This window comes from Leiobunum rupestre, chromosome 11, assembly GCF_980474605.1.
Source record: "Leiobunum rupestre chromosome 11, qqLeiRupe1.1.hap1, whole genome shotgun sequence".
In the NCBI taxonomy this organism is placed as follows: domain Eukaryota; kingdom Metazoa; phylum Arthropoda; class Arachnida; order Opiliones; family Sclerosomatidae; genus Leiobunum; species Leiobunum rupestre.
The window spans coordinates 30,106,808-30,123,758 of NC_143394.1; the positions used below are offsets into that span (position 1 = coordinate 30,106,808).

General features: G+C 36.9%; 1 protein-coding gene across 5 annotated transcripts in view; it reads left to right on the forward strand.

The window, feature by feature from the left end:
- LOC149922218 (uncharacterized) overlaps window positions 1-16,951 on the forward strand; it is a 168,070-nt gene that overhangs the window by 94,006 nt on the left and 57,113 nt on the right. For 3 of the 5 annotated variants that reach the window (XM_090163183.1, XM_090163181.1, XM_090163184.1), the window contains one exon: window positions 16,378-16,462. In XM_090163183.1, the coding sequence (XP_090019309.1) occupies window positions 16,378-16,462 (85 nt within the window). The remainder of the gene's footprint in view (window positions 1-16,377; window positions 16,463-16,951) is intronic. The other 2 variants (XM_090163182.1, XM_090163185.1) reach the window with 1 other exon arrangement.

Here is a 16,951-nt window from a genome sequence, read left to right on the forward strand (position 1 = left end):
GTTTTTTTAAATGGAGATTTTTTTGTTTTAAGTAGCCAGAGTTCCTACACAGTACTGATGAGCCCCAAAAGGGCGAAACCGGTCTTCTGTTGGAATCTCTGGCCTAAATTTTGACTTTGGTAAAAACATTCTCGATTGCCATGGAAAATTGAATGGGTAGTGCAACGTCTCCTTTTGTTAAATTTCATATCTCATAAAGGTCTACATTACGCCCGACTTTGAACTAAATCGGCAATAAACACCTCGGGTACTCTCCTTGTAAGAAACCTGACTCGTTCTGTTGACGTCATTTCCGGTTAAAATTTGAAGGCGGACCAATTTGGTTAATGGCGGCGTGTTCTGATGGAACATCGAACTTGTAGGATTATTTTTCTTGGCAAAATCGGCGTCGCGATGATGCGACGGAATAAAAATGTCGCGGTTCTTTGACTTCCTCGTCCGCTCTTTTTCCAACTTCCCGATGAACTTTTATGAGAAATTGGTGACGTTTCAACCGTTTTTTATGTCGCGAACGGGACCCACCCACAAAATTCCGTTTTTATGAGCTTAATCACCCGACGCGCGAATGGAAGTCAAAACAGAGGCTATTAAAAGAATGCCCCGATCTTCTCCCAAAACTCGCTTTAACCTCAAATCTTCGCACGTCGCTTCTCTCCGAATTATCACGTCTTAGTGTTCTTTAAACTATTTCGTAGCGGCTTGTCGTTAAAATGTTTTTGTTGAAATTTACGTTGTTTCAAAACAAACGATCCTCTGGAAATTTGATCTAAAAGAGATGAAATTAAAAGGATAATTTTGAACAAATAGATCGCAAATGGGTTGATAGGAAATTTTACAAATGGTCAGTTAGTGTTATTTAGTTTAAAACCAAATTGATGGATAATTTAATCAGTCTAATACCACCTTAGGCCCGGGTCATCTAGGGACTTTCATGTCACGCTATTAACTATTACCGTTAACTTCAACAAGTTTTTATGGAAAGGGGAAACCGAAGAACTCGGAGGAAAAACCATTTTGTCACTACATTGTTGCCACACGTCAGGGAAAAGTCAAAGAATTAAAAAATGGGCCGAAAATGTCGGGAAAGGTCAGGCAATTCAGTGTTACCTTGACACGTTTTTTAGGTATTTTTTTACTCTAGATCTATGGCAAATTCTCTTATTATTATTTAGATCCTTGAAAGCTTTTTAACGTTGAAATAATTTTTGTACTGAAATAAAAGTTGATGAATTTTATTAACTTCTGATAATAAATGACTACAGTGGCCATTGTCTAGTTTCGCGCTATTTCAAGCTGAACTCTTTTAATTTTGTATTTTAACTTATAAAATTAATATTTAAGTGTAGAACAGCCTATTGTTTAGTGACCTAAATAATTTTGACAATTTTAAATTTAAAAGTAATTAAGTTATTACGATTTAATTCGGACCCCCGGAGCTAAACAAGTTGGGCAAGCGCCCAAACTACCCTTTAGTTAGGACCTTATATCTCGTTAACTATTAATATTAGAATTATCAAAATTATTTTAAGCACCAGAGGAAGGTTCAGCCTAATAAGACAAATATAATTAAATTATGTAACTGTTAAAACAGAAACGTTCAGCTTGAACGAAAAAGAGGCTTTTACTGTATTCTTCCCCCTTAAAAACTCAGAATAAATTAAATGATCTGGGAAAACAGGGTACAGTCAGGGAATTTGAATCTGATAATATTGTGGCCACCCTGGAGGAGATAAATTATCGATTGAATTTGCAAGTTAAATAATATTTTAAATCACATATTTTATTATGACCAAGGAAGCAACTAGTAGTCTCGATTTTTCCAATAAGTCGAAATTTTAGCAATACATCAATTGATGTAATTTTTATCAGGAGTCACACACGGGCGTTCTGGGTAAAAGCCAGATATACTAGCCACTAACAAACGTTTTGAAAAATTTAAATAAAGTATTTTTGCGTAGATAGGCACCTAAAATATTTAGAAAAAGTGTTAGCTAGGAGCAACAAACACAACACCCCACACAAGGAGAACGCAACCCGTCAAAAGTCGTGGATTTTCTTGTGTACATTTTTCATTGGCTAGACGCTTTAGCGCTTGCTGCCGTCGGAAGGGGAAAATTCGGAAATTGTCTCCCCCCCCCCGCCCGTAAAACGTTCAGCGTAAGGGCTCGTCCAATGAAATTTGTACACAACCCTTCGTTAACGTGTTTAAAGGCTAGCTGCGTTCTCCTTGTGTTTGTTGCTCCTAGGTGTTAGTATCCTTTCGCATTAGCTGTTCTAACACTTCTTTGTCCAATATTTGTATCTTAGATTCAGTTAAAAACTAGTATAAAAAAGTTAATTAAATTTATGAAAATCCAATCTACTTTGAACTCGCTTTTCTTGAAGACACCAAGTGATTAATAATAATAATAATCAGCTAGGCTAATACCCAAGGCACCACCTAAGGCCTAAGTCACCAAGCGAATTTTAAAGCCATTAATTCAGGTGGTTCAATAAAAATTAAAATAAAGTTGTAGAGTTAGCCGTATAAAGAATAGATCGAGAATAAATGAGATCCCCTGTGATTGTAAAAAAAGTTATATAGGACAGACAAAACGTAAATTCAAAAAAGGGATTAAAGAACATAAAGACGCGATTTTTAAGCAAAATTTAGAGAATGGTATAGCTAATCATCTAAATAAAAATTATGAACATAACATTCAGTGGGATGATAAAAAATATTAAATAAAGAAACGAATTGGATAAAAAGGAATTTTAAGGAAACTGTATACATAAAAAACAGAGGAAGAATAAATCAAGACAATGGACCAATGGACATAAAAAATTGGGGGGAAATAAAGTTAAATTTTAATAAATAAACAACGTTTAATCATGAAGTATCTTGTCACTTTTATCTAAAGAAAAACTTTTAAAATAGTATAAAGCCATGAAATTAAATTTCAAAATTAAATAATTAATGCTCGACCCTTTAAATGAAATGCCATAAATTTGATCGCGAGTGTCAATATTTGGCATGGTTGAGAGAAAGCAAAATCTAATCAAAGAACCGCTTCATTAAAAAGCGTATCAAAAACAGTCTCATTTGTTTTCATTTGCGGGGGAATTTTGCGCGTACATTTTGGCGTCCATCCAACGATGTGAAAGTTCTCGGCGCGCTCATTACCACGCGTCAGTTACCCTCCGCGGCCAGTTTTCTGTTTTCTTAAGTTTTAAAATTTATACAAACCTCTACGAGGTTCCCGTAAATAATTATAAAAAAGGTCGACAGAGGGGGCTGTCATCCGAATACCGGCGCGTTCTCCCCCCTCCCCTCCTTCGAATCTTTTCATTTCTCCATCAGCGGGAACCGTTATTTTGGGAGACCTGGCCGCTGGGGGGCGCCCCTTCTCCCGTTACGATTCTTAATTGGAGCTTCCTCGACGTTTCCCTCGTCGGATAGTTCGATTAAAGGTGGGACGACGGGTACAGTCCGCGTTCGTTAAGGGAGGATGGATACCGCGCGGTGATCGCCCGCGTAGAAACACTTAATTCATGACCCCCGAAATAGACACGTTAGGTGTCGCTTTTAATGTTCGCTTGAAAAATAATCTTTAATTGTCAGCCTTAGTTGACTCTAACGTCCCTGTTCCCCTTTTCGGTTACTCCCTCTTTAGCTGTAGCGTCAACCGCGATTGACGTTGGTTTCAGTTTCATCATTATGGCTTATAAAAGACGGTCGCCTGGCCTTAAAAGGATTATGCACGAGAGACACTTTTTTTATGACTTTTGCAATTGCTTCTTTTTATGAGATATCAAATTATTGTTCGTGCCGAGGGTTCACGCAAGCCGTAATTTTGCGTTTTGGATTTTTTCTCATTTCTAGTTGTACTTTTACGTCGCGAATAGGGTCTATGAATCCGCGCCGCCTACACTTTGTTGCTAAAGTCGGTATTAAGAAGAAACTGGTAATATATCGGCCGACAATAGTGCCAATTTTCGCGGCTTTGACTGATTGTGGTTATTTAAAGAAAGTCGTTTTTTAGCCAATTTGCGCTCGCTGTTAAACGCTCGTGTTTGTAATTCACGCCTAAGAAGCGCCTATAGGCGATGCGAGGGTTACCTACTAGTACGGACAAAGGCGAAGAAGGAGTTAGTCAGAGTTGGCAAAAACCCGTCTCCTGTTTTTGCCGGGACGTGTGGGAAAAACTGGTAAAAACTCTTTTAAGGCTAAATTAATCATTGATATATCTATTAAGTGACTAATAGGAGAGATGAAGAATATACTGCTTTTATTATTTATTTTTTATTGAATTTTGCACAAAAAAAACCCATTTAAATACGATTTTCCACACGGATTTTAACCGAAAAACAATAGGTGGAAAAATTCGTTTTTTCCACCCTTGGTAAAGTCGTATCAACCCTGGATTTAGTTAAATCTAACTCTAAATTATCTCTCGCTAGTCTCGTTCAATTCTGGCCTCCCGTTCATTAGTAAGCCCCTTTTTTGTCTACCTCTTTCGAAAGCGGATTTTTTCTCGACTGTCACTCAAATATCTCTCGTCAAGTCCGGTCTCGACGCGTAACGGTTTATCCTACCGTATCGATTTCGTAGCGCGTAAATCTCTATTGACGGTGGCGTTTACGAAGTGGCGTCCGACGCCGAGATCCGCATCGGTTCGGCAGGGAGGACTCCCTCGTTTCGCGAAGGCTTTAGTGGCGTCGCGCGGGAGCGGCAGAGTGGGAGGAGTAGCTGCAACATCTCCACCTTCTTCCGCTCATCTCTTCGGGCGCAGTCGGCTACCGTCCTTCTCTGACCGGCGCAGATAGCTGCCGCCACACCTGGTTTCTCTCTGCCTGCCTGGCTGGGGAGCGCGCGCTGCTCCTATTAGTTCGTCTTCCCCGCCCTTCGCTCGGCCCAACTATTAGCCTACGTCGATAATTTCTAGCTAATTGGTGGGTCTTAAAATTCATTTTGCGCGTGAAAATACGCTGCCATGTTAAGGTTTAAAAGCGGGTAATTATGCCTGCTATACCTCACTACGTAAAGGTACTGTCACGCACTAAAATGTAATTTTTATTCGCGTGTTCCGGGGACGAGAATTACTCCGCCCCATAAACTATTCGCTTGTTCCGGAGTATTAGGGCTACTCTTTGCACACCATCTGAAAAGGAGGTGTAAAGGAGTAAATCGGATTTTGCCGTCTACTAGCCAGAATTTATCTGCTGAAAAGACCACCGGCAGCCATTTCGGAAGAACGTTTTTACTCCCGACTCAAACTATTCGCCACCACAGAATCGGAGGAAAATGACGTCATAGCCTTACTCTTCTTACCCCACTCCGAAATCCCGGAACAAGAGTAAAGAAACCAACAAACCACCTATAGTAAGTGTATGGAGCTGTTGGCTCGCGTGGCGTGAAGGGCTTGCCACCACCCTCCTACGCATTGTAACCCGGCCACCTGAATTAAAGGAATTTAAGGTCGCTAGATGTTTTGGGCCTAGGGTAGTGCCTTGGGTATTAGCCTAGCTGTTTTTATTATTCCACGTAATTTCACTCCAATTCTGTCCTCGCGAATAGTTCGGTTTTTGTGGAACATAACCAGTGTAAAAGATTTAAAATAATAATTATAATAAGTCTATTTTAGTCTGTTCAAGTGCTGAAAGTGTTTACATTTTGTACTCTAAATGAAACTTTTGCGCTTGCCACAGCATTAGATCGGCTTCAAATTCGAGTGATAATCTTACAAATGGGATACCGTATTGGGTATACACGTAACTTCATTGCGTACCGTCTTCAGTTCCTTACGTTTTCCGTACACGTTTTCTACCGCTGGCTTAATCTCTTATTAAAGAGCCACAACGGCGTTTGAAGAATTCGTCCCGAATTTAGCACGTGGTAGCTTGGACCAAGAAACGCGACCAAATACGACCAATCCTATTCTGTAAACTAGCCCGTGAAACAGGTCAAAATCAAACGCCAGTGTGGCCCTTTAAAAATACAACGTGAGAAGTAGGTAAATCAAACCGAATAAAGGACTTGATTCCAGGTAATTTTGCAGTTTAACATCCTGTGATGGTTATGTGAAAGACGATTACACAGTGGCAGCCTAAGGGGGGGGGGGTACCAGGGCAGCAGGGGGTGCCATCGGAGAAGCTTGAGGGGGGGGGGGTGCAAATCAGAACGATTAAACTTGAAGAAGACGGACCCGTGAAAACTTCTGCACAGTCCTGCAGGTGTCACAAAACACTGCCGCCGCCCCGTGGACCCAGCCTTCTTAAGCCGCCACTGCGATTACATCAGATAGTGCAGGAATATTTTCTACCAAACATCTTTTTCGCTTCCACCTCGAAACGAATCCATTGATAACGATGGTCAGCTCGCTCGAGATCTCGCTATTAAGTCGGGCATTGTAAGCGCGGTCAAAATTGTCAGCAGTTACAATGCCCTTGAGAACCGCGAAGTTCGAATAGTTCTTTTTATAAAATAACCTTGGTCATCTTGTTGAAATGTTGCCTCCCCGCTTCAGCTGTGGATCCGTTTTCTCTCCCACTAAACTTGACAAGTTGGGCAAGCGTATAAAGATATTTTATAAAATCAACTATTACGAGGTGACCGTCGCTATCAGCGAAGGGAAAAGCAAACAGATTTTTCAACCCTTTTTCGATACTATGCAGGGCCGGATTAACCAATAGGCCGAATAGGATTGGGCCTAGGGCGCCAAGCCTACAAGGGGCACCAAGAGGGTTCGAAAAAAATAAAAGTACAAAACTTTAATCATTTGCTTTTCACAAAATATTTTCCGGAGTAATTTTAGTAAATGCGTCCACCCCATTGAACCAAAAACGTTTGATTGTCACATTCTCTGACGGACTGCCGTTTAGCATACTAAATCTGGCAGCAAAATGAATTTTCCTTCCATTTCTCAATTATAAATTGAGGAAGCGCCTAGCACGCTTCGCTCGCTATTGAAAGGGGGGCACCAAAATTAACTTGGGCCTAGGGCCCCATAAAGTCTTAATCCGGCCCTGATACTATGGAATGAAATTATCTGGAACCAAGGATTCTTCGAACATTTTTGGTTACTTTTTGTTTTGGTGATAAATGTACCCTTTCAAACGTGCGCGCGTTTTCTTAAATTTTTCCATCATCCATTTTAGGATTATTTTTTGGTGTTTTTGGCATCTTCATTTCGTTTGGTAGGGGCATTTTATTTTCAGCACTTAATCGGATACCTAAGGAGAGGGGTATGGAATGCGAAAGCCCCTGGTTGTGTCTGGCGTATATACCCCAATGGCGCCAAAAGTGATTAATTCGGACGCTCTCTCTAGCGAGAGATCGTCTATCCCGCGCTGGCTGCGGAATACGCCATCCCCGAACCACCCGATAGTTCCTATCAATGTTCGCGTAAACGGGCCAGTCTGTAACTGTAGCGGCTGATAGCCGGTTTGGCCGTAGTGGCAGATGAGGGTGACTCATTGGCTCGGGTCTGCGTTAAATGGATGTCGGCAGGAGGCGATGGAGATTCGTCTTGTTTTATTTAAACAAGAGACACGTTACAGAGAGCCAGAGAGACTGAATAGATTTCACCTTCTTTTTCTCTTTCGTTGAATTCATCTAGCGCACGTTTATATAGTGGCGGGGGGATAGGGGGGTGGATGAGTCTCCGATTTGCTTTTACTGGAAGAGCACCAATCCAGCAATTGTCCCGTCGTTCTCTTTGAAATCTATATATTTTACTCTCGTACAAGGATATCGTGCCAAATTCCACGCCTTCATTTCGCTTCAGCCGGCTAATTTTAAATATGAACGGATATAGCGCGATACCATTAAAATTCATTTATGCGGTATTAAACACTTTCTTTTTCGTTAAAGTTATTAAAATATCAATTTTTACTTCTACTTCAAACATATTAATACGGAATAGTATCCACTTACTACTCAGTCAGTTTTTGGGGTAATTTAAAGCAGGAATCCATATCTCGTTGGCTTGGTTTAATAAAATCGTAACTCTACTGAGGACATTTTCTAATGTAAAAACGGACGATATTGGCCCTAATTCAGTTAAAAATTAAATATAATTTATAGTTATGGAGATATTACAATTTCAAAAATGTCGTATCTTGGTTACGATATTATTAATCCAGAAAAATGTTTAAAATTAATATAGTAACTTCAATTTACGATATTATTGATCTAAACAACTGGGTTTTAAAAAGTAGTAACTTCAAGTTACGATATTATTGATCTAAACAGCTGGGTTTTAAAAAGTAGTAACTTCAAGTTACGATATTATTGATCTAAACAACTGGGTTTTAAAAAGTAGTAACTTCAAGTTACGATATTATTGATCTAAGCAACTGGGTTTTAAAAAGTAGTAACTTCAAGTTACGATATTATTGATCTAAACAGCTGGGTTTTAAAAAGTAGTAACCAAGTTACGATTTTATTAATCGAAACAACTGGGTGGAAAAATGTTGTAACTTGATATTTTCTATTTTAACATAAGATTTTAGTTTTCTAACTCCTTGCAACTTGTTTTTCATACATATTATACTCTAAAATAGTTTATATTTTATACTTCTCTAAAATTTACGATATTATTGATCTAAACAGCTGGGTTTTAAAAAGTAGTAACCAAGTTACGATTTTATTAATCGAAACAACTGGGTGGAAAAATGTTGTAACTTGATATTTTCTATTTTAACATAAGATTTTAGTTTTCTAACTCCTTGCAACTTGTTTTTCATACATATTATACTCTAAAATAGTTTATATTTTATACTTCTCTAAAATACCTGATTTAGTATAAGGTTCTAAAACTTTAAGTTGAATTTCTCAAAAGTCAATTTTTGAAGTTACGACTTTATTAAACCAAGCCAACGATCTCTACTTGGAATGTTTAGGACAATTAATTAATGGCTTTAAAAGTAGCTTGATGTATATTATTATTATTATCCGGGCGTATCACGTATGGTAAGATAACTCTGACGGCTTTGGCCCCGCCTACAATAAAAAAAATCCCCTCTTCGCGCGCTCCCCTCTCACGATGTTTGTTAAGTTAACATAGTGACGTCAAAAAAAACCGTCAGCCACATCGAGACGAAAATCTGCCGCGATAAGCATTCCAAGTAGAGGTATGGATTCCTGTTTAAAGCTAATAATTTTGGGGACTACTTTTTAAAATTATATTTTTTGAGGTATTTGAAGTTTTGTTTAACATTGGTTCTTATTTGGTCAATATTTTGAAATGTCTTCTCAAGATGTCGGCGTTTTAAAAGAAACAAATTCACAATAGACGCTTAAATAAAACCTGTTCAGCGATATACCTAGGAGTAGTAATATCCAGGACATACTTGTAAAAGCGTTTTATTTTAAAGCGCGCGCTGCTTATTATTTTTATTATTAAGGCTCGTTCAATTTCGCACGCGCCTCTTGAAAGAAAAAAATGCGCGCGCGTGCTATCACCTTTAGCATAAACACCTGACTATTTTACTCAGTGCCTCGCGCGTGCCCGTAGGGGTGGAAATAAAAAGAGCGACATTTATTTAAAACCTCAAACCGTGTACAAGGGATTTGAGTCCTTAGGTTAATGGTTAAATAATTCTAGTTTGAGTACTTATTTCAAATTGAACAAATATCTTTCTACTGGCGCTCAGGTCGAAACGGCCGGCAGACATTTGTAAACCAGCCTCCAAAACCACATTTAAAACAATCAAAAAATATTTTCCAGCGCGTTTCAACTATTTTCAAATAAACCACCCCACCTGAAAAGTGAAAAAACTTGCAGGTATATTTTACCACGGGTATTGCGTTACCAAAACTTTTCCATTCCTTCACGCGCGCCCGAGTTAAATTTCAATCCTCGCAGTTTACCCGTATTCGAATTACGTAGTAGGCGCGTCGGGTCGACCGCGGGCCAAAAACATATTGGAATATCTGGAATTTGGTCAGCGGCGTTCGATTGGTCTTCGCCACCCATGGCACCCGCGATCGCGTGATGGCCAGGAATTACGAGCTCGTGGCACGTCGTCCGCCTCCCGCTAAACCCCTCCCCTCTCGCCGACCGGTGTTGAAGTACGGATTAACAAAGTTCCTACATCAGCCACCAGAGGGTGCAGTTCGTAACGTTGTTTAAGTAGGGCCCCCCTTCCTATTGCGCGGTAAATTTTATACGAGGGAGCGGACCGTACGTTGATAGCGTAGTCCATCCTTCATAGTCAGACGACCTTTGCCGAACCACCATCAATAAACTTCAGCAGCCTTTCTCTTCGTTGTACGCGCGTAGCCTACGCCATCGCCTATTACTGGCTGCCTTCGATTTTTTTTAAATTAGAAAGCCCAACCATTTGCCCTCTTTTAAAAAATATATATAACTTGGTCCTAACAAGGGGGAGGTTTCTTTTTTTACTTCTTAACTTGGCCTCGTAATATCAAGCGGTTATTCTATATATTTTTTTAGCCGCCTTACTGATTTGAAATGCCTTGGATTTCGTGCCTGGGACTCTCACGATGTATGTGGCCAGGCGCCGCTTTCGCCGCAACTTTTAGTTCAATTTCCAATTCGTTTTTCTGAGGCCGATGGGGAGACTAATTAAAAGAGGCGAATTTGCTTTTATATATATTTATATATTTCTGACACGACTCTCGCTTTAGAGATTTCCAGATATTTTATCTTTAAATTAATGGTTCAGCCGAAACATTTCAGGCTTATGTTTAATGTAACGGCTATACTATTCATTTATATTTAAGGTTTTTCTACATGATTAACCGTAACTTTGATTAATATTAGTGCTATATTACAAACCAAAACTTTTATAAATGTTAGTACTATAATAATTACTGATAAATGTTAGTACTATAATAATTACTGATAAATGTTAGTACTATAATAATTACTGATCAATGTTAGTTCTATAATAACTACTGATAAATGTTAGTGTTATATTAATTACCGCAACTTTTATTAATGTTAGTACTACATTAATAACCAAAAATCTTTATAAATGTTAGTACTATATTGATAGCCAACACATTGATAAATTTTAGTACTATATTGATAGCCAACACCTTGATAAATTTTAGTACTATATGGATAGCCAACACCTTTATAAATGTTAGTACTGTATGGATAGCCAACACCTTTATAAATGTTAGTACTATATTGATAGCAACACCTTTATAAATATTAGTACTATATTGATAGCCAACACCTTTATTAAAATTAGTACAACATTGATTACCGCAACCTTTATTAAAATTAGTACTATATTAATTACCGCAACTTTTTTAAATATTAGGACTACATTAATTACCGCAACTTTTACAAATTAAAAAATGTTAGTACTATATGAATTACCGCAACTTTTACAAATTAAAAAATGTTAGTACTATATGAATTACCGCAACTTTTACAAATTAAAAAATGTTAGTACTATATGAATTACCGCAACTTTTACAAATTAAAAAATGTTAGTACTATATGAATTACCGCAACTTTTACAAATTCTAGTATTACGTGAATTAGTGCAGCTTTTATATATTTATTCCCGCAACTTTTATAAATTATATTACCCAAACGTTTTAATTAATATTTCCCTCGAGAGGTTTCGGAGTTAATTGATAATTTTAACTATACAAAAGTAAATGGTTAAATCAAATTTAACACTTTGAAATACCCTTTGCGCAAGACCTAAATTGAATTAATAAAATTAAAAACTCGGACTGAATAGCTCATCAACTATATTTTTATCTAGTTAATTTATATTCGCCTTAAGTATGATCATTGGTATTCAGCTGAAATAACTATAAAACCGTAAGAAACAAATGCAATAATTATAAAGCGATATATCGTAAAATAACTTCTCACGATTCGACCATTTAAAACCCCGTAATTTGAGCTTAACCTGTTTTCCTGGGTAAGGGAGGTTGGTTTGATTGACGTCTTGAAGTTTATTTACTCCATACTTCACACGTGTACTGCCCCCCTTATTGATATTCGCTCTTATTAAAGATAATATATTTCCTTTGAAACGAGTTTTTTTTTAAATACTTGACTTCGGCTCCAATTTAACTGTCAAAATATAGTGGCAGCGGCTTTTGAGGCATTCGCAGAAAGTGCCGAGAGATCATACCACTATAATAAATAGCAATATATTGTAAATAACACTTTACCGAAAATTTTCTCATTCGATATTCTACGATATCTCCAATATAGGCGGTTGGAAAATGAAGAGAAAAAAAAAGAATTATAAATGGTTTTTAGGTCCACCTTATCAACTTTGGATCATTTATAGCTGAAGCCATAATGTTCTAACGATATTTAAATAACATATATTATAAAGGCCGCTACTATTAATATTATAGAAAAAATAAAGAACTCCGGGCTTCATGCGCGCCAAATTTAGGCTAATCGCGGAATTATATTTTTTCCAAATGCATTGGTGTGGAAAACATTACCACGATTTCAATTTGCGAGTTGTCTATTTTATTTTTCAATCCCTCTTTCCCTCCTCCCCCTCTACAAGCGGTGGCAATTTTTTTTTAATAAATGAAAATATAATATTTTTCTTTCTATGGCCTCGGGACGTAATAAAACCATGACTTTCAATTAGTTTTTTTAACCGCCCATTCTGGCTTTCCTCGAAGTGATTTGTACTTAAAAATATTAATCGTAAAGTGTTAAATAAAAATACAAAAGTCAGGTGTTTGGTTTGGAGGAATCTAATTATATTCATTGGCGTATACTCGTTTAATATTTAATATTAATAGGCTTTTTTAATGGGCGTTGTTGCGGCGAAGGTCGACCCAATGCGTGTGAACGTTTTAACCCTCGATGTTTATTAACGTTTTATAATGGAATGCCAGCCATTCCGAAATTAAAATATGCTAATTAATTTTAATTCACATCGGGTTGTTTATATTTAAATTAGTTTTTCCTTTTTCTAAATTTAATTTCAATTTCTTTATAATATTCGGGTTGTTAATTTTTATTTTTTTAAATCGAAAAATGTATTTATTTGATTTAAATCAAATTTTATTAATTTTTTATTGCTTTTTATTTTTATGGATATTTAAACATTTTAGAGCAAATTTATTGGTAATTTGCGTGCCTTGTTAATGTAATAATTTTGCTATGAATTTTAATTACAACATATACTATGTTTTAGTACGTTTTCCTAAATATATAAAAGTACAATGGGTTATTTTAATCAATTATTTTTCATTTTATTTAAATCGCTGTTTTAAACCAAATAACCTTGTTTATATAATTTGTTTTACACTCCTTACGGGAAATAATTCCAGTAGGTGAACTATCTCAAGAGCTGACGAAATAGTATACTAAAACTATACAAAGTAAGGTAAAGTCTGCGTTTATTTGAAGAGAGAGTACCCTTGTCTTAGTAGGTACTAGCCAGATAAAAAAGGTGGTTCTGAATCAAGATAAGGCCGTCTCTAACTGAATCCCGCAATTTTTAATTCGATTTTTTAAAATGCGCGACCACGGAGGGGTAATAAGCTTTTATAAGCGCATCGTGCATTTAAGCTACAATTATTTCTTGACCCTTCGCTGACCTCTTCCCCGGCGCGCATCGTGAGTCTTAGGGGGCTCTAAGGGGGGTAACGGTTAAGGCTATAAATTATGATATCTTTGGCTTTCTCGTACTGGGCCCTTCATCGAGCGCAGTCCCCCTCTGACGGCAAATGAGAAAGTTCTACCGAGCGTGATTTCGTTTGCAAACCTTTATATATATATATATTTTTTTCTATTTCAATGCTGACAGATCTTTGATTATCCGGACTAGAGGCGGGTCCGATGAACGAAAAATTGAGGGGGGGGGGGATACCACTGCAAATTTCATCTTCGTTTTTAAATAAGATTTATGTTAATTAAGTCTCATGGCCTTATACTTGGAGCACACTTATCAGACGCGAAGATAGAGTACTTTGTTCCTCTGCAAAATACCCTCTGGTCGCTTTTAAGTTTGACAATCGTTTATTTTATTTCAATTTTGTTTTGATTTTTATTCCTGAAATAAGACCTATGAAATTGATCGTGTAAAGCGTATTTATAATCAAATAGATAGATTAATAATGATAAATTAATAATAAACTACCTTTAAAATTAAGATGTAATGGGCTTTTTTCTTTTAGATTAGTTAAAAAGAATCTTAATCTAATCATACTAGTTATCACAGAGCTTAATTATCTCAAGTTAGTAATCACAGAGCTTAATCTTCTCAAGTTAGTAATCACAGAGGTTAATCTTCTCAAGTTAGTAATCAAAGAGCTTAATCTTCTCAAGTTAGTAATCAAAGAGCTTAATCTTCTCAAGTTAGTAATCACGGAGGTTAATCTTCTCAAGTTAGTAATCACGAAGGTTAATCTTCTCAAGTTAGTAATCACGAAGGTTAATCTTCTCAAGTTAGTAATCACGAAGGTTAATCTTCTCAAGTTAGTAATCACGAAGGTTAATCTTCTCAAGTTAGTAATCACGAAGGTTAATCTTCTCAAGTTAGTAATCACGAAGGTTAATCTTCTCAAGTTAGTAATCACGAAGGTTAATCTTCTCAAGTTAGTAATCACGAAGGTTAATCTTCTCAAGTTAGTAATCACGAAGGTTAATCTTCTCAAGTTAGTAATCACGAAGGTTAATCTTCTCAAGTTAGTAATCACGAAGGTTAATCTTCTCAAGTTAGTAATCACGAAGGTTAATCTTCTCAAGTTAGTAATCACGAAGGTTAATCTTCTCAAGTTAGTAATCACGGAGGTTAATCTTCTCAAGTTAGTAATCACGGAGGTTAATCTTCTCAAGTTAGTAATCACGGAGGTTAATCTTCTCAAGTTAGTAATCACGGAGGTTAATCTTCTCAAGTTAGTAATCAGAGGTTAATCTTCTCAAGTTAGTAATCAGAGGTTAATCTTCTCAAGTTAGTAATCACAGAGCTTAATCTTCTCAAGTTAGTAATCACAGAGCTTAATCTTCTCAAGTTAGTAATCACAGAGCTTAATCTTCTCAAGTTAGTAATCACAGAGCTTAATCTTCTCAAGTTACTCTTCAAAAATCTGTATCTTCTTAAATTTACAATCTGCGATATTAAATTAAACCTTGAAATTAAAAACTTTTTAAAAATATAGAAAATTAAAAATACAAAAACTAACAAATAATAATCAAAAAGGCCTAAATACCTTCACGATAAAATTGACACTTTTATATTTAAATATTACAATATACGAAGATAATATTGCCAACTGTAAATTGGACCATTGTCCATTCGATATAAGTGAAAGTTGGTTTTTCAGAATTTTTTTCATTCCGAGAAGAGCTAATAGGGATCTGACAGGTAATTGTCATTGAGAAATGATTACCCGAGTTTTGAAGGCATGGAATGAAAAACGTTTCACCCCTCTTTTAAAAATCGATTTTTTATTTCCAACTTCTCTGTCTTTGACCATGAAGTTTTTTTTCATTTTTGGCCGGTGTAACTTCCCTCGGAGACTCGTGTCTTTGAAATTATATTCTGTTCCGCAGCCCCCTGCCATCCTTTGTGCGGATTAATTGGGTTATTTGATTAATTGGTTGGGCTTAGCCCGCTCTATTTGCTCTCCATTTCATTTTCAAGTTTTTCTTCGTTCTGTAATTGGATTCTTCCGAAATGCCAAGAATTCGGTTCACGCCGCGGTTATTTTTAAATTCTGGTTTCAGCTTCTCTTCTCGCCCTCTCAAATTCTTCGGTAAAATGTAGGTTCTGGTTAAATAATAGCCATAATTGATTACAATTTTCTAGAAATTTAGTCGTTAATTAGATTAAACTTCGCCGTGTTTTCTACGTCTGATTTATTTCGATACGAGAACAATTTTAATCAAATAAGATGTCTTAATTTTACACTTTAAATATTTACCGGTGATAATTAGGGGTTTGTTACCGGTGATAATTAGGGGTTTGTTACCGGTGATAATTAGGGGTTTGTTACCGGTGATAATTAGGGGTTTGTTACCGGTGATAATTAGGGGTTTGTTACCGGTGATAATTAGGGGTTTGTTACCGGTGATAATTAGGGGTTTGTTACCGGTGATAATTAGGGGTTTGTTACCGGTGATAATTAGGGGTTTGTTACCGGTGATAATTAGGGGTTTGTTACCGGTGATAATTAGGGTTTTTTTTACCGGTGATAATTAGGGTTTTTTTTACCGGTGATAATTAGGGGTTTTTTTACCGGTGATAATTAGGGGTTTTTTTACCGGTGATAATTAGGGGTTTTTTACCGGTGATAATTAGGGGTTTGTTACCGGTGATAATTAGGGGTTTGTTGACCCGTGATAATTGTGTTTTTTCCAATTTTTTCCCCATTTAAAATGAATTTAATAAAATTGTCTAATTGAGATTTTATCTTTACAGCTGTATGAAATCAACAACGATCCGAAAAGGAAAGAATTTCTAGACGATCTCTTTACGTTTATGCAAAAGAGAGGTAGGACTATTGGTGTGTAGATAAAATTTTTATTTTTTCCCCCCAATTTTTCAACGGCCGTTTATTTATCCTACTCCCCCTCAAAATCATCCCCGCGCGAATGATACGGAATCGACTCAACGTAAGGCGTAGTCGTGCCTCTAGTATTTCCCATAGCTTTCCTTTTTCCCTCTCATCGAATGCCAAAAGAATATATATTCTTTCAACTAGCGCACGTTTTACGTTTGTGTGGCCTTTTACCGAAATTCGTTCTTGGTTTTGGGGTAGGAACCACCGGCACCGAAGCCGCCGCTAGTGACAAGAAAATTGCCGGGTTTTGATCATCATTTCTTCCCGGCTCAAAATTTTGGGATATCAAAATCCCATTGAAGAAAAGCTGCACCCCGCTTTTGGGGAACTCGGGTTTCTCGTTCAAGGAGGGCTATCCTCACTCGATAGTCGGTATTGACGTTGGTGATAGGGTAAAGTTTCTTTGTGTATCCCTTGACAACGGTTGCGGTC